Raw genomic sequence first — 27,056 nt, 5'->3', positions numbered from 1 at the left:
TCCTTTTTCCTTTTTCTTCTTTTTTAATTTTTTTTTTCTTGTCCTTTTTTTCATTCCTTTTTCTTTTCCTTTTCCTTTCCCTTTTTTCCTTCTTTTCATTTTTCCTTTTTCTCTTATTTTCTCATTTTTCAAGAAAACCAGCAAACTACGATTGGGTTAAAAGTTGCATACCACAAAAAAAGCAAACAGTAGGCCTTGATGACGAGATCCTAATGCCCCCAAGAGCAGCACAGGCACAAATATGGAATCCTCAATGAAATAACACAGATGTGAGCTCAGAAATTGTTCCCAAATTTAACCTCATGGTTTACCTTAGAAGTTCAGAAAGTGAGATCCACGTAATACTTTCTAATTTCTACCATGTGTGATTGCCTACGTGGTGTTGGTTTCTCCTGTCTTTCTCCAGCTGCTGACCTGTGTTTTAAAATGATAGCTAAAAATACATGAGTACTTTCCTACGCCTTTTTCCATGTAAGCCATTGCTGGAATCGTCACTGGGATGTTATGTGACAGACACAGGAGCAGGTGATGCCTGTCAGTAGGAATAGCAGCCTGCATGACAATGTCCGTATGAAAAGGTTTTCCGTACTATGCGTTACCTCTCGCTCTGTGTTTTTAGCATGTTTTCTCTTGGCAGCTTCGCAAGGTGCTTTCTTGTTTGCTTTGGAGACGTGTTAAACCAAAGGCAGCAATTGTGTCAGTAGCTTGTGGTGCCAGAGAATACCAAGACTTTCTGAAAACATTGCTTCTAGTTTAGGATGCCTCTAGCTCTCCTGTAATAGATTCAGCTGTAGAGAAGAGAGAAGAACATGTTCTGCATAAGGTAGGACTTTCTCTAGTACTTTGGCTTTTCTTCTTCCTTTAGAAAAAATAATCACCAACAGATATTAAGAGCATTCATAATTTTTCCCACTTTACCTTCTATCTAACCTGCGCAGGACCAAGTTGTGTTTCAGAGATCAGTAAGAGAATCTCATTGAAAAAAAAGACTGAACCTATAAAGCACCCTTTCTGCAGCTGTTGGGGTGAGCAGTGCCTTGGCCATCATTTCGCTGAGCACACTCAAAAGGCCTGTGCATTGTTTTGAGTGGGCAAAGCTGCTCCTGGTTGTCTTCCTTATCTAGGGGCAGATTGTTGGACCAAACACCTCGCAGAGCCAAGCAGTGATGAGATGCCCAGGGATGAGGGAGGCTATGAGATGCAGGACCTTGCACACACCAGTTCATGGCCATTTCCCCAGAGCCTACCAACAGTAAGGCAGACCAATCCATTGATTTCTGACAACTTTTGCAGGCTGGACAGTGTTTTCAATTTGTTTCTTGTTTTTTGATGAGGCCTCCATAATGCTGTTTCCTTCTGCCCATTCCACTGTCCCTGCAACAGCCAGTCCTTTTGCTGCCAGAGTGTCTAAAATGGTGATCAGATATTTAACATGAAATTCAGGATCAGGAGACAGGACCTTCTCTTTTGCACACCAGAGACATTAAACGAGAAAATCCTACAACCGTATGCTTTTAGCAAATGCCATGGGATGCCACCACACCCTGCTACTCAGCAGCATCTGGATCCCTAGCAGAATGGGAAACTTGGAGTGCACTGGTGCTGGAGGCAGCGGGCAGGTCTGGGAAAGAGTGCCAGCTTCTCTCCCTTGGCACCTCAGCTCTCCTCCTCTCACAACACAGGGGTGTCCACTGCAGAGGTTTCTCTGGGACAGGCCAGCCAGCAGGATAGGGTTGCACTGCTGCCCATTAGCATATTAGGCTGTTACCACTCTGATGCTGCCTGTGATAAGTGTCCCCAAAGAACCTATAAATAAGTAACTAAGCAGCCTGTCTTATGCATCCTAAGTATTTGTGGGCCAAGAAGACAGGAAACTTTTGAAGGTGGCTTTGCCTCCTCTGCAGGACTAAGCAGTCTGTCCTCCAAACACTGAAAACCATGCAGCAACAGTTCCATAAACCAGCAGCACATTGAGATACATCACATACATTAAAAAGATTGGAAACCAAAATTCCTCTCCAGAGGAAGAGAGGCAGATAAAATACATGTTAGACCATTTTGCAGGATCAGGGAGGAGCCCAAGTGTCTGCCTCATCATATGGCATAGCTCACAGCGCTGGGAAGTGAATTCTGCTGGCACAGGGTTCCCCCGTGCATGGGGATTACCTGTCTGGATACTGCCAATGGGATTAGAACTGACTTTGTAGTTGATACAGAGGTGACTGTATTTCATTGATAGATGACATAGTTTAAGAGGCACAGGATGCAACTTGGGAAAAGACAGTAAGGAAAAATTAAGGATGATGACTTAGCCTGCTGAGAATGGTGGTCATGCTCCCAAACATGAGGCCCTTACTTAGGCCTCCTTCCTTGAGGGGAAACCATGTTGTTTTCCAAACACTAGGTTCAAGCAGATTTACCACTACCTTCATTTTCTGAGGTGGTGTCAGAATTCAGTGTCATTGTACCACTGCCCTTGCACAGAATGCATTTCAGATTTACATGGTCACGATGGTCATTTGCAGGTGACGTCATCTTGGAAGAACTGCAGATGCCCTAAATAGGTGCCATAGCTGTTTGTTCATTTTCTGCCGCTGGCTGGTGAATATGGATCAAACACTCAACCCATGCAACATGTCTTGGTACTTAAGGCAATGCAGTATTCCCACAAATGCTACATTTCAGATGGCATCCTGTAATAACACTCTAACATGGAAAAGGAAATCCCTGAATAGAGCTCACTTGTAGTGTATTTTAACGAAGTTGTTTGAATTTTATAGCTCATATGTGATTAATTACTGTGAATATTCCTAGCAGAGAGGGTCTGATCTTCTTCCCTTCACAGTCAATAGTAGTTTGGCTATGTTGAAAGCAAGACTAGTCTGTATTTTACTGTGGCCATTTATAGCTCCAAAGCAGTCCTGAAGGGAGGGGTAAGCAGGGCATCTGGTTCCACTGCTGTTCTGAGAGATCAGAGATGACCCTAAAGCACATTGGTTGATGGCCCCACGTGTTTTTCTGAATACACCAGATACTAGTTAGGGAGGAGAGGGATGGCAATCTTGAAGTTAAAATATCAGCAGACTTGCTAGGAGAGGGAATGAAGCTGGATATTTTTAGTGAATTATACTCTGAATTCTGGTTCTTTCTTTATTCTGAAAATTCCCATAGCTGGGACAAATGAGCTTCTTGGTGCAACATAGAAGCTTTGTCTCCTTGGCTGTGGTCAATTTGGTATGGGAAAGGGTGGATGATACCACCTGTGCAATGTTGAAATGTGGTCACTCCCTATCAAAACCTACAAGGTATTCTTTTTCACATTAGACATGGGCCAGTTGTCAGGCATTTTTCTTTTATTGGCCTTTAAAAATACCCACAAAGTCGTTATAAATAGACTTTCTTCCATTCAAGATGGCAAATGCATCCGTCTGCTGAAGGATGTAATTTTCAATATGTGCACTTGAAATGCAGCCAAATGGAATCCAAATGTCACAACCCAACTGGACAAGGACCAGCCCCTCACTCTGCAAACAGCCTGCATAATATTGCACTGAGGGGCCGGGTCCAGTTTCTTTCAGAGACCATGGGGTGCCAGCTGCTGGGGCACAGCTGGGCCTTCCCCAACCTTTGAGCTTGACACTCCCTAAAGCATGAGTGTCTTTGCTGCCTTTCTTCATTTTCTACATGTGGACTTAATTTAAAGAATGTTTTATTCCACTTCTGCTTATCAAAATTAATCCCCTGCGGGTATGCAGGCTGCATTCTGTTTATGAAGCTATTTCACTGAATGGTGAAGTACCCCTCCAGCTTCTCATGGTGTCAGAAAGCTGACACCTCTTGATTCTTCCCTCCTAGACCCGTCTATTGTTATTGACTTCAAGCTCCAGCTTTTGTGCTGAGTTCAGTATTTTATTTAGTAACAGATCCACACCAATTAAAGCATTGCCTAAATCCCCAGCTGTCCGAGGGCCTGATTCTCCAAACAAGCAAAGGTCCAACATACCATCCCTCTTCCTCCAGATTAAAAGAGGTTGTAGTCAAGGGACATTGCCAGGGTTACTATTGTGGTGATAGCCTTCACAAAGCAGATTTAAGAGCATAGTCCTGATGTGGGATTTGAATGCTATCAAAAAGCAAATAACAGCAACCCCGTTGTTGTTTGTTTTGGGGTTTTTTTTTAATTCTTAGGAGGTATCTACTGACTTCTAACCTGTACCAATAGTAAAAGCCATCAGTGGAACATTTGGGCCTCTCAGTCTTGATATTTTGTTTTAATGGTTATAAACCAGAGACAGAACCATGGTTTCCTGCTAACTGCAATCTCATCATATTTATCTTTGCCTACATTTTACCTAGAAGGAAAGGAAAATACCTTCAGTGTTGCCCTCACTTTAGAACATGGTAATTCTAAATGAGGGACAGAGGAGATGCAGTGACCCCGACTAGCATTGCTTGCTTCCCTAAGTGCTTCCACTGCCCACAACACACAGAAGAAAGAGCTGGCGGTGCTGTGTGGGACAAAGCCCTCATGCTCCTGCTACACCATGCATCATGAAGCTTGTTGAGCACTTTGCATGCTTTTTAACAGGCCACTAACATCAACTCTCTTTGAGAAGTTCTACATTTAAGTGGTTTTTTCCCATTTCATGCGTAGCAGCATGCCATTAAAGCAAAGTAAGAAGGTAGTGACAATGTTGACGACTTGAAAAGACATTTATGTTTTCTCTTGCACAGCACCAAAAGCGCACACTTCTGTGGAGATAATAAGATGCTTATAGACCCTCTGGTGCTGAAGAAGAAGCTCAATAGGATGGCAACAGAGCCAGGAGCCTTTGCTGTTCTCAGCAGCCTGCTGCTATACGTCACCGAGCTCACGGCCGGGGATCCACAGATCAGCAACAAGAGGACAAAATGGGCAGAAGGTAAAGAAAACCAGGTGAGCTCTAACCAGCCATGTCCAGATCCAATCAGGGTTCAATATCCAACCAGATTTCAGCTCTTGCGGTCCAGGTTTCTAAACAACAATCGTGAGCCGTACACCAAGAAGAGAAGAGAAGTTGGCAAACTGGTCATTAAAGAGAAGATGTGGGTGAGCAGGACTGGTAACAAGCTGGACAGAAGTAGAGACAGGAAGGGAGATGGGAAAGCAGTGGAGGAGGATGCAGATGTAATACCCAGTGAGAGGGTAAGGTGGAGTAGTGTGACTGGGAAAAACACAGTGAAGAACATCCTGAAGAAATTTTTAGCTGCTGAAGAAAAAGAAGCCAAGGAGAAGTCTCCCAGCTGGAAAAAGAAGGGAACAAACAGCAGTTTGCCAAAAATAGTCAACAAGAATTCAGTCTTGTCCAAACTGAAGGAGCAGTTTGAACAAAGCACTCTCTGCTCAGCTGCAGAGGTGAAAGCATCACTCTTGCGCAAAGGTGAGAGAAAGACTAAAAACTTCCCCAGCAGAAAAGCTATTCATAAGCCTGAGGTCAGAGTGCTGCGCATGGCAGCAATGACAGCCACAGGTATAAAGAGCCCAGAGTCACAAAATTTAGTGTGCTCCGTGGTCCCAGTGCCCAGACTCAGCATGGCTACCAAAATTAACCATCCTTGGAGCTGGTCGAAAAATAATGCCACAAAGCAGCCTTTTGGTCACGCCACACTACTGAAGGAAAAGGAGGGATCCAACAGAGACCACGGAGAGAACAAAACACTGGCAAATGCAGCACAGGACAGGGAGGACAAAGAAGAGTTACTGGTGGCACCAGAGGCCATGTCAGATGCGAAGGACAGTGCTGAGGCTAAAATAGATTCCACAAAACAGGGACCCAACTTTCATCTTGTTCTAGATAACTCTTCAACTACGCATGAAAACAAAGCTCTCGCAAACTCCATTCCTCCCTTACCTGAATGTGGTCTAGACTGTGACAGGACTAACATGCCAGCTGGGCCTGACACATCTTCACTATTGGGAATTACCAATGCTCTGCAACATGTTAAGGAAGACAGCCCACCTTCTGACTCACCTGACTATAGCACAGCTGGAGAATCCCATGAACAAAGTCCTCAGGATACCAAACCAGGAGAGATTCCTGAAATATCTCTGTATGTATACTGTTCAGACGAAGATGACACAGAGCTCACAGAGCCAGAAAAAGATCCTTTCTTTGCAGGCCAAAAATGTTTTCCAGAGCAGAAAGTACTGGAAAACATTCTGCCATTTTACTCTCCAAAATTTTCAGCATCTTGTGAACTTGAGTCTTCAATGGATGATAGACAGCTGACTGTCCTAACACCAGCTTCTGGCACAAAGCCACCAATAGAGGCGCTGGATTTAAGAGTCAAATGTTCAAAGGAAGCCAAAAAAGAAGCAACATTTCACAGTGAAGACAAAATGTCTGCTAGCAAAAATGATAGTGATGTCCCAAACATAGAGGAGGAGGAGAATAAGACACCCAACAGCCAAATGCAAAATGGATTAAAAACTATGCAGGCTCAGCCTCCTCAAGTGTATTTTAGCTCACAAAATAACTTTAATGTTTCCAATGGGGACATGCCAGTTCCAGATGCAAATCAGAACAAACCTACACTCTTCTCAAAAGAGAGCCTGGAGCCAAAGCCTGGTGCTGCAGAAGAGAACACCTCTTCTTTGGAAAAGATACTGAGCCCTTTGCCAGATGACCTTGTGAAGCATAGTTTCTTTATTTCAGAAGATTTTGGGCAGGACAAATTCTCTTCATCAAATGAAGTGATGAATCACTCAAACAACCAAGCCCTGCAAAGGAGTTCCTTAACTGACCTGGAGACCTGCCACAAGCCATCTGAATCTTTCATTGAGCATGAAGAGGACACTGCAGATGAGATGCCCTGGTCTGACTCTGAGGCATGGCAGTCACCCTTGTCAATCCCTTTACCAATATCAATGAGTGGGATTGCAGGACAAAGTATCCATCACACTCTTGGAAATACTCCAGCACTTCCACCTATTGATCTGGTGGGACAGGGAGCTGGTGCTGTGGAACATGAGCATGACAGCCATGGCTGTGAGAAGCATCCACACCCCCTTTCAGATGAGCTGACAGATTGTGGGAATGACACAATGGGGAAGAAGAAAACTATGTTTGATTTTAAGAACCAAGCACGATTTCCAGATAATGCAACAGAAAATGAAAATTCTACAGACAAAGAGACAAATTCATGTCAGAGACTTGAGAACTGTCTTTCACATTCAATCACAAAGCCAGGAAAACGTGAAAATAAAACCACACTACCAGGAAATCCCCTATTACCCTTGGAGAAGAGCCAAACACCAATATTAGATGATACCAAAAAGCATGGATGTGATATGCTAGAAGAGAACCCAATTCCTTCATCAGCTGAATTAATCTCAAACCAGAAGAAGGATGCAAAAAGTAGAAATAAAATATCTGAGTACACAAGGGATAAGCTCTTCTCATCAGATGATGACATGAAGCATGAAAGTGATAGGATGGAGAGAGAGGAGAAAGAAGAGAGAAATGTCTTGCATAAATTTGAGGAGGAACAAGTATTCACACCAAATGATACTGTGGACTATGATAATAACTCTTCAAAGGAGAATGATGCTCATAGTCCTCAAACATCCCAGTTACCTTCATCAGAGAATGATACTAACATTCAAGGAGTGAAAAATACTGGACAGAGTTTGGAGCATCTAGCATCTCCAAGAGATTTGGTGAAACACAAACATGATATGACAGGCGATGAAAACATCTATTGCAACAATAGGAAAAAACATCTGGACTCAACAGATGAGCCAATGAAACATACTAATGACAGTGAAGAGCTAGAAAACCTTGAGTCAGACTTCCACAATTATTCAGTGCTGCCAAGAAATACAGCAAGGCAGGACAGTAAGATGGCTGATGAGGACATTACTGCTCTAGAGACACAGAAACAGATGTCACCAGGTGACCTTGTAAAGCCTGAAGCTAAGCCAGACAAAAAAGAGACTAAACATACCTCTGAGAAGTTCCAGTCACCTTCTTCAAACAAAGTGGCAAATTGTCATGACAGAAGTTCTTCAGGAGAGAGGAAGCAAAATATATCAGCAGCAGAAGACACTGGATCACCTGAAACAGAGGTAGTAAAAGAGGATATTGAGCAGCAGTTTTCTGGGAAGCACCAGCTACCTCCATCAAGAAAATCAGAAATGGATGAGCAAAATATTCCAGGAGACAAACAGCAAATGAGATTTGAAGATTTTCTGACACCTGATACAAATACTGCAAAAGAGAAAGACAAAATTCCAAGTTCTAGGAAGTATCCATCAGTACCACCAGAAACATTGGTTAAGCCCCAAGAAAAAATTACTCCAGAACAAAAGCAAAAAACATCAGATTCTTCAGGTTTTAAGAAGCCTGGTACTAATTATGTAAAAGAAAAGAATGGAGATCCAAATTCTGAGAAGCTGCCTTCTTCAAAAGAAGTGCTGAAGCCTCAAGAAAAAAGCACTTCAGGAGACAGGAAGCAAAAGAAACCAGCAGGAGAGGACACCAGGTCACCTGAAGAAAAGGCTGTAAAAGAGAAAGATAAATACCAAGGTTCTGGGAACCATCCATTACCTCCATTAAGTAAATTACTGGAGCCTGAGAAAAATATTCCAGGAGGAGGAAAACCACAAACTGTATCAGAAACTTTTACAAAGACTAATGCAAATGCTCTAAAAGATAAAAGCAAAGATCCATCTTCTGGGATGTGCCAGTCCCCACACCCAAATTTGCCTGTGAAGTCTCAAGAAAATAATGCCACAACCAAAAAGGAGCATTTGCCACCACCACATGATGAAAAGCCAACATATAAAGCTGGTAGTCCGGAAAAGAATAGTGAACCTGAGAGAAGAGAGAAATACCAGCTAGGCTCTTCAGCTCAATCAGAGAGGTACAGCATTGATGGCTCAGGACAGGAGGGCCCTGTGGATGATTTCAGAAACTATCAATCTCCATTGCCAAGCAATGGCATAAACTGTAAAAGCAGTGTTGCCCCGAAAGAGACCAGCTTGTCTAATACAGAGAAATCCCCCAAATCATCCTCATCATTACATGTTGCATCGAAAGATGAGGTAAATCCTACTGGAAGCAGAGAAAAGCAGCCTGGATTTAAGAAGTACAAAGCACTCTCGTCAAAGACGTTGGTGGGGCATGAGAAAGATGCTGCTGAAAGGGAGGGGAGCAGGCAGGCAGCTGGCAAAACAAGTGAGAAAAAAGCAGAGCTGGAGGACTGCTCCAAAGTAACACCATTCTCAAAATACACAGTGGAAAGCTACAGTGAAGGATCCTTAGATTCGGCTTTCAAACCATTGATCATTAGAGTAACTGACACATTTAAACATCACAGCTAAAAATTACAGCTACAGCTTAGGCAAGAACTTACAACAGATCATGCTACCGATTCACTTGATCTTTCTTTTCTCCTTTTTTCTCCAGGGCATTATATTATCATTTTTTAATCACAAGGACATTGAAGTGCATCTATCAGAGATAGGGTTTTTTTCTTTCTTAAACATTAGCCTGAAGACATGAATTAAATTAATCACTGCAAGTGAATTAGCTAATCACTGAATTAATCATCAGTTTATAAATTAAATATGAGAAGGGCTTTGAGATCAGCGTGAATTCAGTCCTGCTTCAAATTCTCCTTGCTAACTAATGGGCTTTGTTTGCAACAAAGACAACTGTTCAGGCTGAACTCTATTTGTATTTACTTGTTCTAATGAAACTCTGCTAGTACTTCTTTCAGGAATAGTGGTAGGCAGTATAGTTTTAATTATGTCAAAAAGCACTTGTTCTAAGCTCTGCCTTTTCACAGATTAGCAGGAACTGTTGATCTATTGCTGCTCTGAGTGACACTGTTAGCAGAAGTAGTGAGGGAAGGAGGGGAATGCTTCATTTATCTGCAGAAAAATCCTCAAAGGACATTGATGCTACAAGGGGATTTACCGCAAATGCAAATGGTCAGCCTCATTAATATTAATATTGGAAAAATTGTGATTTTGCCTCCTCTGAAGCTATTTGCACTCTGTCCACACACACTGTATGCATTATTGCTGTAAAAGTATGCCATTTCAAGAGGTTCTTAATTACTGCAAATGAATATGCAACAAGTGTAAGAGCTCAAAAAAGCTCAATGCTGAAAGGCCATGAGGACAAGGTAAGCCAGAGGGGCTCAACACTTTGACATAGCAATTCAGCTTTTCCTGGGACATCTGTCCCATTACAAATGCTGGGGCACACAGACATGAGGCAGGTGCCTCAGCTCACATTTAAAGTCTTAGAAAGTTTTTATTTTACAATGCAATGTGAAACAGAGCAGTAAAAAGCAGCCAGTGTCACTGAATCCTACTAATAGGGTATGAATTTTTGTGTTTACAATAATAGCATCTTCTGCAAAAGGTTTGTGTTTGATGAACATTGTTCTGGAGAAGGGAGGGCAGGGTTGCTGCCTGGGGTGTCTTTGTAAAGCTGTGACAGACAGGACGTCTCGCAGTGCCAGCTCTCCCATACACAAGTTTAGCCTAGCATTTAAACAGCACATTCATATTAAAACTTACTGTGGAGGAACCTAAAGGCATATCCTAAGGACTCAACTTCAGCAGGAGAGAGGGTTCATGCAAACAAGGCCCTGCTTCCCTGTGGCAGTGAATTCCCTTCCATTTTTATGATGCTCTCCATAACCACCCTCTGCAGCTGAGGGCTGGCTGTTCCTTAAGCCCAGGTTGGCAGAATGCCCCCACCCACTGCCATCAAGAGACTGAAGACAAGAACAGGCTGGCAGCAAGCTGAGATCAAACCCATTTGTCAGCACAATGCACACGAGTCACATACGTGACAACAGTGCTGGCCCAGTCGGGGACATTGCTGGGAGGAAGTGGGAACGTGAACATCGTGTCTCCTGACCACTGAAGAGGCTTAAACTTTGATTTTATTTTCCTTCCCAACCTGCCAAGAATTAGGCTTTCTGGCATACAGAGGGTCACAAAATAAAAAATGTATTGGTATATCATACCAGTGCTCAAAAACTAAAATAGATTTTATTGGAGATACAACACTGCCCATGCACACAGCGGTTTACTTTGCCCACCAAACTTTTATAAACTGGGAACCGTAAAGGCCACTTTGTAATAAGCCAAAAGCACAATTTACTTTTTATTGTCCATGATTTCATTTCACATTTGAGAAAAGTCCTTACAGCATGGAGCATTTGCACCAGACTTGAATAATAAATTCTCTATTAGCTGTCTTCTTCTGCCTGTACAGGAATATCACAGAATCACAGAATTGTTGTGGTTGGAAAAGATTTCTAAGAATATCGTGTCTACCCATTACCCAGCACCACCAAGTCCACCACTAAACCATGTCCCTAAGCATCACATCCACATATTTTTTCCAGGGATGGTAGCTCCGCCATTTCCCTGTGCAGCCTGTGCCAATCCCTGACACTCATTTTGGTGAAGAAAGTTTTCCTAATATCCAATCTAAACCTCCCCCAGCACAACTTGAGGCCATCTCCTCTTGTCCATTGCTTGTTACCTGGGAGAAGAGACCAACACAAACCTCACTAAAACCTCCTTTCAAGCAGTTGTAGAGAGTGATGAGATCCCTCCTCAGTTTCCTTTTCTCTACGCCAAACACCCTCAGCAGATCCTCATCAGACTTGTGCTCCAGACCCTTCACCAGCTCCATTGCTCTTCTCTGGACATGCTCCAGCCCCACAATGTCCTTCTTGTAGCAAGAAGCCCAAAACTGAACACAGGATTTGAGGTGTGGCCTCCCCAGTGCTGAGTACAGGGGACAATCACTGCCCTGGTCCTGCTGGCCACACTATTGCTGATACAGGCCAGGTGCCATTGGCCTTCTTGGGCACCTGGGCACTGCTGGCTCATGTTCACCCCCAGATCCTTTTCTTCCAGGAACCTTTCCAGCCTCTCTGTCCTGTAGCACTGCCTGGGGTTATTGTGACCCAAAGGCAGGAGCCAGCAATTTGCCTTGATGAACCTCACACCACTTGATCTCAGCCCATCGATCCAGCCTGTCCAGACCCCTCTGCAGAGCCTTCCTGCCTTCCAGCAGATCAACACTCCTGCCCAGCTTGGTGGCACCCAGGAACTAACTCACAGCAGGCTCAATCCCCGCATCCAGATCACATCAGATAAAGGTATTAAACAGAACTGGACCCAGTACTGAGTCCTGGGGAACATCACAGGTGACCAGACACCAGATGGATGCAACTCCATTCACCCTCACCCTCTGGGCCTGGCCATCCCTCTGGTTTTTTAGCCAGCAAACAGTTCACCCATCCTAGCCACGAGCAGCCAATTCCTCCAGGCCAGTGCTGTGGAAAATAGTGTCAAAGGCTTTATTAAGGTCGAGTTAGACAATATACTCAGTCTTTCCCTTATCCACTAGACAAGTCACCTTCTCATAGAGGGAGTTTTAACTAATCTTATTAGACTTTAATTGTTCTAATTTTAAGCCATCTCAATTATTCTTTTCCTAACCTTTTAAAAGAAATTGGGGGGGACTTTGCCCCTTATTCCCACCTGGGAATATAGTAATATTTCTGTAACAAACTGTAAACTCTGTAACAAATTGAAGTTCTTGTCTCTGCCAGAAAGTTAGACAAATATTAAGCAGGTACTTCTCAGCAGAGCTTGTCCTTTCACACCAGGAGGCCCTTAAGTCTTTCATTTTATACCTGCTTTGTTTGCTTTTCTCAACAGAGATGCAACACTAGTAGACTAAGATCCAGCATCCTGTGTTCAGGGTAAACCAGGCAGATCCATCTTGTGGGGGTCAGCTTTTAGGTTGTGGCATGCCTCAATCTCTGCTAGTAAAATAAAACATCCATCCAAGTCAAATGACCCTCCCCAAAGTACGCTTAAAACCTGACATAGATTTGCATTAAATGTATCCTTATGGGTAAAGCCTCACTTAAGGAAATCACTTCATGCTGGGAGTTAGCACGCTTAATCCTTCAGGAAAGAAGAGAGCAAGGCCATAAAAATTCCAGTGATGATGGAGCAGTAGAAGACTGGTGTGTCTTGCAGTAAACAAGTCACTACAGACCATGTGGGCAGGAAATTTAGCACTGGTGATAAGCAAAGAAATGCCAGAAATTAGTATTTCAGAAAGAAAACTAGTTTGAGGAATGATATATTAATCTATGCAAATGGTGCCAGGTGTGCAAATGGCCAGGCTTGAACTCTTATTAGACCCTTTCTGACACAAAACAGTTTCATTCCCAGTGTCCAGTAGTCCTTCATAAATTTTTTACCGCCAGGAGCAGAGCCCTTCTGTCCCTGCTATCCTCTAGGCATATCTCCACTTCATCACAGGAGAGGCAGTGAACAGAGCCCTCCTAGCTGCTGTTTCAATTTATCTGACCTAATAACAGATACTTTTGAGGCATCTGCCAGCACATCTCTTTGCTTTTGTGGTTCTGGACAATGGGTGTAATTCTATGCAGTTCTGTTCCTTTTCCAGACTACAGCCCTCTGTTTTACTAATACAGTTCTCAAGGCAAGCATCTCTCAAGGTCACTGGAGAAATTATATCCTCAGCCTATACTAAATGTAACAGGAATTTTTTTTAGTAATGGTTTCTTAAGGCCCTGGCTTAGCTATAGACACAGGTACACAATCACAACCAGACCAGAAACAGGGAATATAAAAAAAACCCCAAAGCCCAGGTAGACAAGGTTTTTCAAGGTCCCTCTATGGTGGGAAATTTGAATATGAAGAAATTTTGAAATTTCATATTTTTATGCAATTGGACTCTCATGGAAAGAGATTTTTTAAGGAGACTGAGCAAAATTAATGACAATATTATTGCTTCAAGCATTGTCCATTGCTTTGGTGTCTCCAAAGTGAAGCTTTCCAGAAGTTTTTGAATAAAAGAGGCATTTAAGACGCTGAGCTGGAGCTGGGGTACTTGAAGGATCCCATCTGCAGAAGCAGGTCTGAGGGGGACTCAGTAACTAGTGGTGCATAGAGACTGAGGCAGCAGAGAAGACAGGCGGGCTCCCAGCACCAGCCATCAGTAAAGTCCTTCAGACTTTTTTATGTCCTCTCTAATTAGGCCATAGTCAAATCTCAGAACAAGTTCAACTGCCCCCTGGATGTGCCTCTCTCTCCCTCCATCTCCTGCAGCAACACAGTCCTTGATTAAGGTGTTTGGGGCTCACTGGGATAAACCCAGGCCTCAGAATCCCAGGTTTGCAAAGAGACAATCACTTTCCCCAAAAGTTTCATGAAGTTTCATGATGCCTATATTTCTGGGACTTCAGGTCATAGGACAGCTCCCCCTCCCCCCAATTCAGAAAGGGCTGCTCAGCCATGCTGGATGAGTATTGTCTCTATATAACAAAGATCTTTTTCTTTCTTTTTTAAGTTGATTTTTTTCATTTTTCATTAATTTCAGATTTTAAAAGGGCACATAAAGCATAGCTATTCCCAGTAAAAGAAGCCCAAATCCTATGAAAGTTTACCCCATGGAAGAACAGAGGCCAGTGCTGTATCATGAGACACAACTGGTCCACTACAGTGTCAGGAAATGTGTCACTGCTTTCACCCAGACATCAGAACCAGGAAGAAATAGTTGTCCTGGTAGTACCATCTGATTCCAAATTGTTCAAGTGAAATTAAAAAAAAAAAAAAAATTAACGAGTGCACACTTTTGGCTATGAGCTGTATAACTTAGTAATTGATCAGCATCTTCTTCAGCTGGATAACCTTTAACACATCACACATGACAAAAAAGATAGAGACTGAGACCTTAAGTTGTACTTTTTGACTCAGGTTTCCCCCTTTATACTATTTTGGAGCTGATAAAAGAAGAATTTACTAAAGAGAACAGAAGAGATCTCATATCCCACCACACAGGACTACTCTGCATCTGTCCCAGGCACAATATGCTGCAGATGAAATCTGGGCTGCTGACAGTAGAAATGCCCCACCTAACGGTTGAATTTGTAAAGCAGAATGCAGGCAAGCAGTGGTGAAAGCAGAGGAAAAATAGTGCCAGAAATAGTAGGAAAACATTTCTTCTCTTATTCCTGTGCACTATGGACACCATCCAAAAGAAGTCTGTCTGGTTGATCAGAGAAACCTGACAAGTAATAGCCAGGATCCTTACAGGTTTTGGGGCAGGGGGTTTCTCAGGAACACTAAAGTAAATCTCTGTTACCTGAGAAATGAGCACAGAGTTATGTATTATCAGAAAAACATTTTAACTATTGCACTCACAATGCAGTTCCCAAATTTTAGTAGGTCCTGTGAGATTTATTTCTCCTTTTCATTTCTATAAACTTCTTTTTATAGAATTTAAATATTTTTCACTCCTTGATGAGAATTTAGGAAAAATAGGGAGAGAAGAAAGCTTGCTAGGTATCTGCTTTCCTGCCAACTAAAATATTTTTTGTATACTGAATAACCAAAGAATCAGCAGGTCAGTATTTTACCTCTTCTGACCTGAAGGACCTGAAACAGTTTAGGTAATTGCTACACGCTTCCTTTTACTGTACTTGGTGGTAACCTCAATGTGCCCTCAGTTGTAGGTGCAAGAACAACTGTGTAAGATGGTGAGATTTTCATTTGGCAAACAAGCACTACAGCAGGCTCTCAGTGATGCTTGTCACGCGACAGCAGAAATGTACTGCCAGGGGGAAAAATCACTGGGAAATAAAGCCATAAAAATCTATGGTGCATTGAACTGGTTATCCTCAAAAAGCCACCAAATAGCTGTCATGGGCTCTCTTTTAAAAAATTGATAGTGACCTCGAATATCCAAAAAGGGGTATCTTATCACAGATCTGATTTTTGGGGAAAGTGCTCAGCATTTGCTCTCTGAAAACCAAGATTCATTCATAAGATGCCTCATGGCAGGCAACCAAAGCCCCTTCTAAATAAAATGCCCTCGATTCCAGAAATGCAGAAGTTTCATGGGTACCTACTTGCCCCTGCACCTACAAAAGAAAAGCATGTGAGCAAAAGAATTGGTGTGCAGAGACAGCCAGCTCCCTGCACCCCCGTAGGAAATGCAGCCAGTGCCATGCTTTTACCACAAAGAATTTCAACTACTTTCTGCAGGCTACACACCATTTTGATCTGAACAACAGCATTTGCTGCAGTTTCTGGTTGAGATGCAATCAAAATAGTAGGTGAACCCTTCCCATCACTGTACTTCCCAAGACTTCTGGAAGGAATCAAAGAAAGAAGCCTTTTGGACACTTTAGGGCCAGTCCATCCTTCTCAAGAAACCTTGTGAAGTCAAATTACACCATCAGAGTGAAATCCTTGTGCCCCTTGGGATCTGTACCAATACAATGGACTATCAAAAGGAAGCTCTGGATTGTTAACCCAGTTACTGAGATCTTTCTTCTCAGGAATGGGAACAGTGCAGGCAGCAGTGACCCAAACACCCAAATAAGGTCCCACTAAATATCTCTCAACTCTAAATGTCTCCAAGCTCCAGGACACTTAATGCAGAAGACCAGAAATTCCCAAAAGACATCTTCTTTATTAATTAATTTAAATTACACACGTAATGTGACAAGAAAGTCTCTACCATTGTCATGCCATACAGATTTCTCAATAAAACTGTTTTCCTCCTCAGAGGGTTCCTTATTTGTACCACTGAGTCTTCTTTGTGTGTTGAGAAGATTAAAATAGTAAAAGCATATAAAATAATAACCTCGTATTCATTCTGTCATTATCAGGGAAGGAGCATGAAAAATAAAGACAAGCAGCACCTGTAAATGTCTCATCAGTATACAAACTGTTTTCCCTACACCCGAGAGAGCTGGCGCATGCCAAGTTTCATTTGACAGCTGGGAATAGGTAGAAAATACGGAACATTAATTACACAAATGGCATGGTTTTGAAAAGAGCTCAGCAAATTACATTTTCTGCAGCTTGTTCCCTGCTGGCTCCTGAGATATGGGAAAGGGGAAAACTGTGTCAGGGAGGTGACTCTGGCTGCTGAAATAGGAGCAGTAATGGGCTAAGGACCAGGGTGGTTGGACCAGCCTCCTCCTACACTGCCCATAGAGGGGGGTGGCTGGCCAGAGCTGCACCACCTGACACGACTGCCTGCCTTGCCTTTGCTTGGCGAGGGCAGATTTTAAATGCACACCTGAAACAAACCCGGTGCTGTGGCAGGGCTGGATCAGGTTTGGCTACCTGTGGTTCAAGGCTGGCAAGAGAAGTCAGTAATCTGGTGACCAAATCAGTATGTTAGAACCATGGAAAGGCCTCAGGCAGCTACCCCTTTGAGGAAAACAGCTTTTACTGCTGAGATTGCCAGATGCTGTCCTCCCCAGAACACGAAAACTCCAGCAAAACAAAACCTTTGGACATGGACATACAGTTAGCCACTGACAGCCCAGTGTGACCAGCAAGCATTCCAGCCCTGCCTGCTGCTCAGCCAGAGCATTTGGGCAAACCTGGGGCTAGTCTGTGAGGAGCAAACCCTGGGGGAGACCCCCGACACTTGCTCTGGGCCTTTGTTCTAAGGGGTGTGTGTAAACTGTGTGGGAACAAAATTTCCAGAAGGAGCATGTATGAAGCTGGATGTAACCAAGGATTAAAAGAAGCAGACTTGCCTAAGTACCCCATGAAACCAAATACTTGAGCCCAATGGGGTTCTAAGAAAATATAATGAAAATACAGTTAAGTCATGATTTTGCCTCCCCAGTGCAGTAAGGCTTTCTGATGTCAAAAGAATCAGTCTTGATCTATGCCTGGCTTCTCCCCCTGTGTCAGGGGAATGAATGACTCTTCCCCTCACCGTGTCTATACACTTCAGTTCTTTAGGTCAAGCCAGTTTGCAACAAGTGTGTGTATTCAGATGTGCTACCCTTCTGACTGCAACCCAGAGCTTACCTGACGTTTCCAGGCAATGTGAAAATCCAGTCTGAATACTATTTTCTATTAACTTCAGTCCCCTGTTTTCAGAATTCACCTGGGAGCAGATACATGGCAGAGGTACAACCTCTGGGTGCTTCCCTTTCAACAAGCTAACACTGAGTCTTAGTTTTTGAATTAAAAATTTGGTTCAGTCTTCTTTAAATATTTTTTTAAAAATAAGTGGACACTGCTCTCCAATGTATACCACCAGTGCTCAACTCTAGGCAGATGGAAATGCAAAATCAGGTCTTTATGTATGCTTTCTTCTTTAGAAATCCAGGTTTAAATGAAAAATCATCTCAGCTTAGAGATAGTTTTATTCAAAATGGGAGGGAAACTGACGTTGCTTCAGTTTCCTCTTGGGTTTTTTTTTTGAGGGCTGAATGGAAACATTATTAAGAAAATTAAATATTTTCTTTAGGTTTTTACTTTCTTTGATTAATTCGATGCAACTGACATTCAAGAGCACTACAAAATAACCACTGAAATAAGGTAAATATCCTCCTTAAGATTTATTTCAAATAGAAAAATGTGTTCCATTAATATTCTTCCAGCCTGACAAAGAAAGTTCAACTTCCTGAAACACTATGTTTTAGTATCTTTAAAAAATAAAACATGTTCTCATGGCAAAAATATGCTTATGAAACAGTGTGTTCTAATCAAAACCGTGTTTCATAGGACAAAAGAGTGATGATTTGTAGTAGCTGGGGGAGGGTGTTAAGGCCTGGGCTGGGAAGCTGTTCTCTCTCCTTGCAGCTGAGACCAGACATGAGTTAATAAGGGTAGGAGAAGCCTGCTGCAGAAGAACATGAAATATAATTTTTTTTACATTTTTAAGAAATCCACTGGGATAGGATTAAGCTCAAGAGACAGACGCTCTAAAGTTCTTTGGGATAACACCCAGAGAGAGATTTCCTTTTGTTAAATGGGGCACAAAAGAAGAGGAAATCATAAGAGCACCATAAGCAAGTTGTCCCTGAGTTTGTGGGGCTGTTTCTTCTCCGTCCCTGGCAAGTTGTCTCACTGGCCTGCAGATGGCGAGTTTGCCATGTGGAGATGTGTCTTTGCTGACAAGGAAAAGCCCTGCATCCTTAAGGGAGTATGGAAACAAATTCTGCCTGAGGATGATAGCTAAGAGTTAACGCTTCACTCGAGAGTTCTCCCACAATGTTTTGTTTTGTGTGCATGAGCAGCTGTTTACCAGGCAGGAGGGAAGGTGGAAGGAAGAATATCAATACTTCAGCTGATCATTAAACATTACTCTTTGTAATGGAAATAGGGATCTTTACTACCCACTTCAGCAAGCACAGCCCACAGCACAAAATCACTAAGACCGCTCTTCCAGGAGGTGAAACAACATTACATGATGATCATCTGATCATTTTCTGGTCCCCCTACAGTCTTTAGTAATACACAGACATGAATTAAGAGATACCCATAGTGACTGACTCCAAAGATCCCACAGCAAGGTCCAAGATTAAGACTCAAGCAATGACTTGCAGTGTTACTGATCTCTGTGCCACAATGAGTTAAATTCTCTAGAGTTCAAGAATTTTGAGTCTGGGCCCCACTGAATCGTGGCATCTTTCTAGAAAAATATGTTTTTCATATCTATTTTTTCAAAATCCATGTTTGTGTTTAAAACTCATCTGGATTCCTTCACCAGTTCACAAAAGAAAAATTATGAATGCTTCACAAAAGTAAAAATTAGATGTTGCAAAGAGTAATTTTAATAGACAAAAGAATATATATTTTTTCCTCACTGCTGACATGGAAACTCTGCTAAGCTCATCCTGTGACACATGCATTTCCTATCGCTGGCTTCCCTCTCTACCTTTCCATTTTCCTACTTTTCCCCTTACATTTCTGTCTTGTTCAAGGGCTGCAAAATGAGACTGGAACATGAATCATGTGTTTCCAAGAAACATAGAGAACTTGCTCTCTGGGACAAATTTTACCATTATTGTTCAATAAAGACTCCTGAGCCTTCCCAAGAGCCTCATGAGAAAGAATTTCTTTCCAACATGCAGCTGCTCATTAATTCCTGGGAAAACCCTGAAAACAAAGAGAGTTTTCAGTAACATAGTAATCTTTCCCTTCTGAAGTTTCACTGCTATTTTTTTTAAAGAAAGCACTCATAGACATTAAAAAAACTCCAACATTTTGAACATGCTATTTTGATCAGCTACACATATGCACACATCTACTGCATTCTGGCAGCAGATCTCAAATTTGGTGACAATTGGGTGCTCAAAGAACTAAAATTCTGGGGGGAGCGGAGAAAGCTTTTCCACCCCTTCTGTGCTCTAGGGCTGTACTCACTCATCCTTGGATACCTTGGGATTTTCCTCTCTGCCACCACCCCAGCTGCAGGAGGAGCCTGGTAAGGAAGGCCAAGTCCTCTGCACCTTGGAGGCCTGGACAGCACAAGGGACAGGCAGCTGCTGCTGCTGCTACAAAGTGGGTAGCAGCATCCACTCTGACATTTCCAGCATGGCAGAAGGATATCTGGCACTCAGCTATCACACCACAAAAGCACAGCAAACAAGCCAGGCTCTTATATTTGCACTAGGGCTGAGCTCTGCCATCGTCTTCGTCTCTACAAGCCACAAGACCATAAGAGGCATGTTCTGTAATGCAGCCCTGATCCAAAACCTTGTACAAACACCATCCTCCTCTTGCTCTGCCACTGTCACCACCGTCCCCCAAGTGCCCATGGGAATGGGTGGGTTTTGCTAGAACCTGGACACATACCTGAGTATATACATTCATATAGATGAGTGTATTTGCCCATGGCTTTCCCCCTGCTCATCCAACTCCCAGTGCTGCAGGGCTGCTGCCATGACAGGAGCTGTCCTGGGGCTGCTGCAGGGCTGCTCTCCATGACAATGAGCAGCTCTGGAGCACAGAAGAGTGTGGAAGCTTCCTACAGTACCAGGGAAGGAGAAATGCACAGCAAAGGCTGTGGTAACAAAGAGGAAACCTTGATTTATGCCCAGAACAGCATGTTTCTGGCAAGAGCAGCACTTGGTAACTCCTCCCTCCAGCAATCCAGAGACCCTATTTTGTTCCTAATTTTTAATAGCTTATCTTTGACCCCACAACAGCTTGTGAGTCCTATGGGCAAAGCTAAGGGGAGCAGAGGCAACACCACAGCATATTTCACCAGCCTGGGGGCATTCCCTTTGCACACAGAGCACTTTTTGGCTGATAAAACACAGCAGTTTTGGCTGACTAAACCTCCTTTCCTTGCTGCAAGACCTTTTATGTCATTACCTCTGCCTTTCCTGATGCACACAGGGCTTCCAGGCTCAGCTGACAGTGAAGTTGCCACAGGGACTTAGGAGTTCCAGATCACAAAGGTCTTAAAGCCCTATTACCACTTGGCACAGAGTGTACTTCTTTATTTTATAGGATGGAAATCCTTCAACTCCTTTTCCAGATTACTGTGGACAAAAATAATCCCAGTTTGTTGTCATTTAGATGATGTGGTTGTGCAGGATTGAAAGGAAGACTGCAACACTGGCAACATTTCTCTAAGAAGAGCACTGGCTCCTTCACCTCACACAAACTATTTTTGGAGCCACTCCCTCCCCACCCCCCCCCACCCACCCCCCCCTCAATTTCTGTAAAGTTCTGCCACTTCAGGGCAAAAGGTGGATTTGGCAGTGCTGGGTTAATGGTTGGACTCAATAATCTTAAAGGTCATTGCCAACAGAAATGATGCTCTGATACTATTGTCATGTGTGGAGGGAAAGATTTCCATTGCACACCCTGGCCAGAGTAAAGTAATGCCTGATTCTCCAATATTTAAAAGATGGTGTTGGAGAGTTTCTTTGATTCCCATGGTTTTGGTGACACCAAGATTCTGTCATTTTATGCTGAGTCTGCAGTGGGCTCAGTACCTGCACTGAGCAGGAAACAACAGCTAAGTGGCTTTGCCTAATTGGAGCCCTTGCATTTTGAAGGTTCTGACTCTTTCTTTCCATTTTCCACAACTGACAAGGTCTGGATGGTATTTTGCTGAGATCAACAATCAAATCCTCAACGATTTACTTCAAGGCCCTTTTGACATTCATTGACAGTGTCTGGGATTTCTTTGGGTGTTATTCTGCTGCAGGCATAGATCAAAGTGCTCTCTCCAACTCCTAGCTGCTTGTCACTCAACTTGCATCCCTCAATCACCACAACCAATTGGAAACTTCTCTAATGAGGCTGCTTTATCTCTTATGAACATTATCAGTCAGGACTGTGGGTAGATCTGTGAGTGAACAGCTTGTTAGTAGTAAACAGCGGTAAGAAAGATGCCCTTGGTAAAGAAAGATGGAATTTTGCCCTGCAATTACTCCCTTATTCTGGGCTAGCTTAGGATGTCTCTTACAAATGTGGATCTATATGGCAAATGTGTTTGCATGTCTCCTGTGAGAGATCATAGAGCCTTCTTCTTTGCTTTTCTCACCATTTAGTAATGGGGGAGACAGGTTTCTTTGTGGGGATTATTTGCTTCCCAAAATCTTAGAAGAATCACAGAATAGCAATAAAATGAAGGCAACAGGAAATCATGGTTTCTGTTCATAACACACACAAATCACAAAAAGTCAGAATTTTGTAGAAAAGTCATTAACTCCATTAGATAGTAAGAAATTTTGTAGTAAAGTCATTAACTCCATTAGATAGTAAGAACTAAAGGCTGTAAAGGTACTCTCAGGACTAATTACTGAAAGGAAAAGAGAGACAAAATAAAAGCATAATTCAATTTGATGAAAACAAGAAGAATTAGTTACTTTTTATTATTATTTGCCAAACATATGCTTTAGTTAAATACTGAGAGCTGCAGATGATGTCACTGGATTTAGGAACATGGTTGTCTCATCTGGCAGTCATTAATGTTGTTGGTATGTACAACAGGTCTTCTAAAAATAGTCATGTTCAAATTAGAGTTGCAGAAACCCTGATGCAGTGGTTCTCTGTGGTGTCCTGCCCCATCTCTCCTCACATTTGTCAAAGACAGATTCTGTCTCTTCTGAACATTTTTATCCATGTTCAATAGTACAGACCATCAACACAATTGCTGTATTGCAGTATGTATGTTCAGGGAGGAGATCCAAGATGTCTTTGTTTTTTAGTTTAAAGGTAAGTGGTAAATCAGAAAGATAAGCATCTTGCATGCTCTTATTGTCAACATTTCAGTGCTCACAGCTTTGCTCCTTGCAATCATCTGCTGCAAATTTCTCAAATATTATTTGACGTTACTCCACTAGTGTTCAAAACTGTTTAGCAAGGGATGTTAAATGCAGGCTGGATCCAGACAGCTCTGTGGGTCAGGGGAGTGCAAGTTGCCAAAAAGTGCACAGGAGGATGTGTTTACAAAAGGTACTGAAGGGTGTTGGAGCAGCAAATCAGACTATTGAAAAGCTAAAGCCAGACATTGATTCTTATGTAAGTGTTACCTAATTGTTACTTCTTCTCGGAAATAAGTCCAGCAGAGCTGTCTTTTGTTTCTTTACAAATGATCCTTTGTGAGGGCCCTTAACAGCAACTGTGAGGTTTTTAAGTACTGTTTATTATCACTGCATAAGCTTGACTGCAGGGACCAGCATTAGCTTTCTCTCCTGGGAATATGAAATGTATTGTCAGGGACATACTATCACTGCTGTGGGAAATACAACACCTTGCTAATCCTGCATTTGTTTCATGTTAGAACCTACACTGTGAACTCTGAACACCCCTTGTAGTAACCACAAAGCAATACTCTAAAATACAGACAGCACAATCAAAAGAACTACAGTGTTTTTCCACACAGAATAGGTCCCAGTCATGCTCATGAAAACTGTGTGCACTTTGAAAGCTGTGTGCTCTCTAGAAGAGGACTTCCAAGATTCCCTTCTTTTTTTCCTTCTTCTTTTTTTTTTTCCTTTTTTTTTTTTCCCTTTTTTTTCTTCTTTTTTTTCCTTTTTTGAAGCACTGGGTGAATCTGAGGAAGTTCTCAGCAAGGTGTCCATCTTCCTAGAATCTGACCATTTGATTCTCAGCTTGCATAAAGATGTTAGACTTGCAGCTTTGCTGTGAACTATAATTGATCCTGTAATGTGCAGAGGGGAAATTCTGCATTGCTCTGCACAATATCCAATGCACCAGCAGGTTTTTTTCTACCAGATGGAAGGCTGAACTTGCTTTTGTTCTACTTGCAGCTCCTTCATGTTTACTTTCCCTGAGTATGCAGATGTGAAGCAAAACTGTGAGTATACCTTCACATTTATGATCTAGCCTGCTTTAATGTAGTAATAGTCCCTGCCTCTACTTTTTGTAACACAAGCAAAGATATGCCATCTGAGAGACAGAGCAGCCACATGTAATATATTTCACAAGTAAAATATATGTTAATGATAATATATATGTTACTCTAAGATGGGAAAGAACAGTGTCAGAAACACCTGAAATATGAAAAAGAAAAATTAAATTATTTCAATTTTGATAATGTACCAATTTGCCATAGTACCAGGAACACCAACCTATGTTAGTGTTAATGCAAATTAACACAAAATTAAAATGACATTTTTCCTCTAGTATTAGTCATGTGATGTCATCTGTAACCTGACAAAGTAAGCCAGAAGAAAGTAATAATTTGATCCTAGATGTTGCAATCACAGCTTTTTCCCTTGCAAAGGAATTTAAAAACATGATACTTCAGCTGATATCTTGATCCCATGTAAATACTGAGGCATGTCTGTACTGATGGTTGTTGCTATAACCTTGCAGTTCCAAGGAGCTCCACTCGCTCTTGCTGTCAAGCCCAGTTTTAGGTTTTCACAAAACTTTTTTCTTTCAGGCCATGAGTCTGAAAAATGTGTAAGGGATAAACATGTGGAAAGCTGTGGTGAAGAACAACCTCCCTGGGACCAGATTACCTTTCACAGAGTTCAGCACTCCAATTGGAAGTTGGAATTTACAGGAAGGGAATTTGCTGATCTAACTTAAACTAAATACCCCTGTATGTATGCACTGTAAAATAGTATTTAATTACAGACACTTCACATCTGTGCTCCTACGAAACTCATCCTTATTCCGTGTATGAAATTGATGTCTGTTCCTGAGTGGGTAGATATTCCTTCTTCTCTTGACACTAAATCATGTTGTTACTTTGAGGAATTTTTTTTTACGTGATGCATTATTTATAAAGAAACCCCTTGCTGCATAGGGACAACTAAGAGAGAAATAGCTAATGTTTTTCACAGCTAAGACTGTGTATTTACATGCAAATACTGTATTTCAAGGCCTGTAATGATAACTCTTCCTGTTGCTTACCAATTGGGATACTACTCGAGAGACAACTGAAATTAGAGTCCTTGTGGAGGAATCCTAATGAAGAAGCCATCAAAGGCTAGGAGAAGATTTGCCTTTTCTCAGCTAGTACCAAATGTGAAATCATAGTAGACAGAGAACATCCAAATTAAACCCCATCCCTAATCAGTAGTTATTTGAGCTACCAGATTTGTTAGGCAGGGTACCTTCACAATTTGGGATAAGAAAGAAAAGGGGATGGGACAAGTAAGGAGTTAATATTCTCCAATCTTGCCTATCATCTCTCCTTATGAAATTTCAAAGTTCAGTTATAAGCCTTGTACTCATGCAGCCAGGGCAGTAAACATCATCAGCATGATTTAACAGGCTTTCAGCACACCCCTCATGATCATTCAAGTAGATAAGGAAAAACAAGATAAACAGAACAAAGCCATCTAGAAAATACTTCACTTTGTCAGTTGAAGAACAAACATGTATTACAGAGTTGCAGCCTGACCTAAGGTAAATTCATTAATTTCTCTCCTGCCCTACTCAGTTCCACACTGCTGAGTTACTGATCTCTGATAGTTACTGACCTTTTTCCTAAGGACACCCTTGTCCCTGCCTTAGGAATGCTTCCTGCTAATAATATTTAAGTGTCTTTCCCATATCACTTTTGACATATAATTTTGCTGTGTTTTTCACACCGAGGGCACTACCATATAATTTCTCTTCCCCTGCTGTTTCCAATATTGTCACTTACAGCCTTGAGCCTTCTCTTCTGACGCAGCTGGAGGATGGCAGCTGAGTGCAGAAACCTTTCTGCAGAGGTTTCCATGGGTAATGTTGATTCTCCAGGCAGCTGCAGTGCTATGCAGCAAGCTTTAGAGCTCCTTTTTATAGATGCTCTTATCAGTATGCTTTGACTCCCGGGGCCACAGTCATACTGAGAATTATCAAAATACTGTCGGTTCCCAGACTATGCAGGGAGGTAACTTGTCCTAACAGCCAGTAACCTTCATAGACATGAAGCTGTGAAGCCTTTAGGGAATAGTGTAAATTAACATTTAAAAATACATTTCTGTCCTTGCTATGTAGTCTGTTCTAAAGTACAGTGAATGCATCAACATTCCATCAGGAACAATTCACGTGAACAGGTTTAATCAGGCCTGCAGACTACAATTATGTAAGCATGATGCAATTTGCTGGGACAAAAACATGGAGCAAGTTCAGCATTTCATTACATTTTGTTATGGATTGAGAGCCTTAATCCATATGTAGATGAGGATTGACTAAACTTGGTAGGTAGTTGGTTGTAACAGGAACTACAGGTGTCTGGATGTGATGGTTGCATTCCTTAACTTCATTAGCTGGATGAGTTGTCTAGTCCTGGAGCACATTATGTCTGTGTTATAATAGAGACAAGCAGTGATATATAGATATAGATAGATAGATAGATAGATAGATAGATAGATAGATAGATAGACAGATAGATAATTCTTACTTCTTACTGGATATTCTATACTGCCAAATCTACTCAACCTTAACTATCTTCTCCAAGTATGGAGCAGCAGATTTATTTCAGGTCATGGGAAAGTAGCTCCAGCCAGAGTAGAGCTCCAAGGAAGCAGGGTACACTTGTGTGGCATGGTTAACCAAGTACAGACAGAAAGATGAGTGGCTATACGGAAAATCACATGAGCTAGGGAAACCACGTATGCTGTGGGAATTTCATCCCTTACTTAGGATACTACAGCACCCAGTCAGTACTGAGAATTATCTTTTTATCTCTTCTTCAATGCTGCTGCATTCATATTTTCTAAACAGGGGCTATTAAACCATCTTGTAA

At 42.2% G+C, this 27,056-nt stretch overlaps 1 protein-coding gene and 1 long non-coding RNA gene across 3 annotated transcripts in view; one reads left to right on the top strand and one right to left on the bottom strand.

The window, feature by feature from the left end:
• The window catches only part of LOC111922712 (uncharacterized), a 51,652-nt gene extending 25,569 nt beyond the window's left edge, over positions 1-26,083 (bottom strand). The window contains exons 1-2 of the long non-coding RNA XR_015284273.1: positions 25,971-26,083; positions 7,987-8,096 (exon numbers count right to left, since the gene is read on the bottom strand). This is a non-coding gene — a long non-coding RNA (uncharacterized LOC111922712). The remainder of the gene's footprint in view (positions 1-7,986; positions 8,097-25,970) is intronic.
• LOC111922709 (uncharacterized) lies at positions 1,131-11,262 on the top strand. 2 transcript variants are annotated; one of them, XM_086880249.1, is made up of 2 exons: positions 1,131-1,252; positions 4,735-11,262. In XM_086880249.1, the coding sequence occupies exons 1-2, from the start codon at positions 1,167-1,169 to the stop codon at positions 9,362-9,364; spliced, it is 4,716 nt and encodes a 1,571-aa protein (XP_086736375.1). In that variant the 5' UTR covers positions 1,131-1,166; the 3' UTR covers positions 9,365-11,262. The 2 variants fall into 2 exon arrangements, with proteins under 2 accessions (XP_086736375.1, XP_023774021.2); XM_023918253.2 differs by lacking the exon at positions 1,131-1,252 and adding an exon at positions 2,481-2,642.
• Positions 26,084-27,056: the final 973 nt, after the last annotated feature.

Source organism: Cyanistes caeruleus, chromosome 3, assembly GCF_971803275.1.
Source record: "Cyanistes caeruleus chromosome 3, bCyaCae1.hap1.1, whole genome shotgun sequence".
In the NCBI taxonomy this organism is placed as follows: Eukaryota; Metazoa; Chordata; class Aves; order Passeriformes; family Paridae; genus Cyanistes; species Cyanistes caeruleus.
This window is presented reverse-complemented; position numbering and strand designations above follow the sequence as displayed.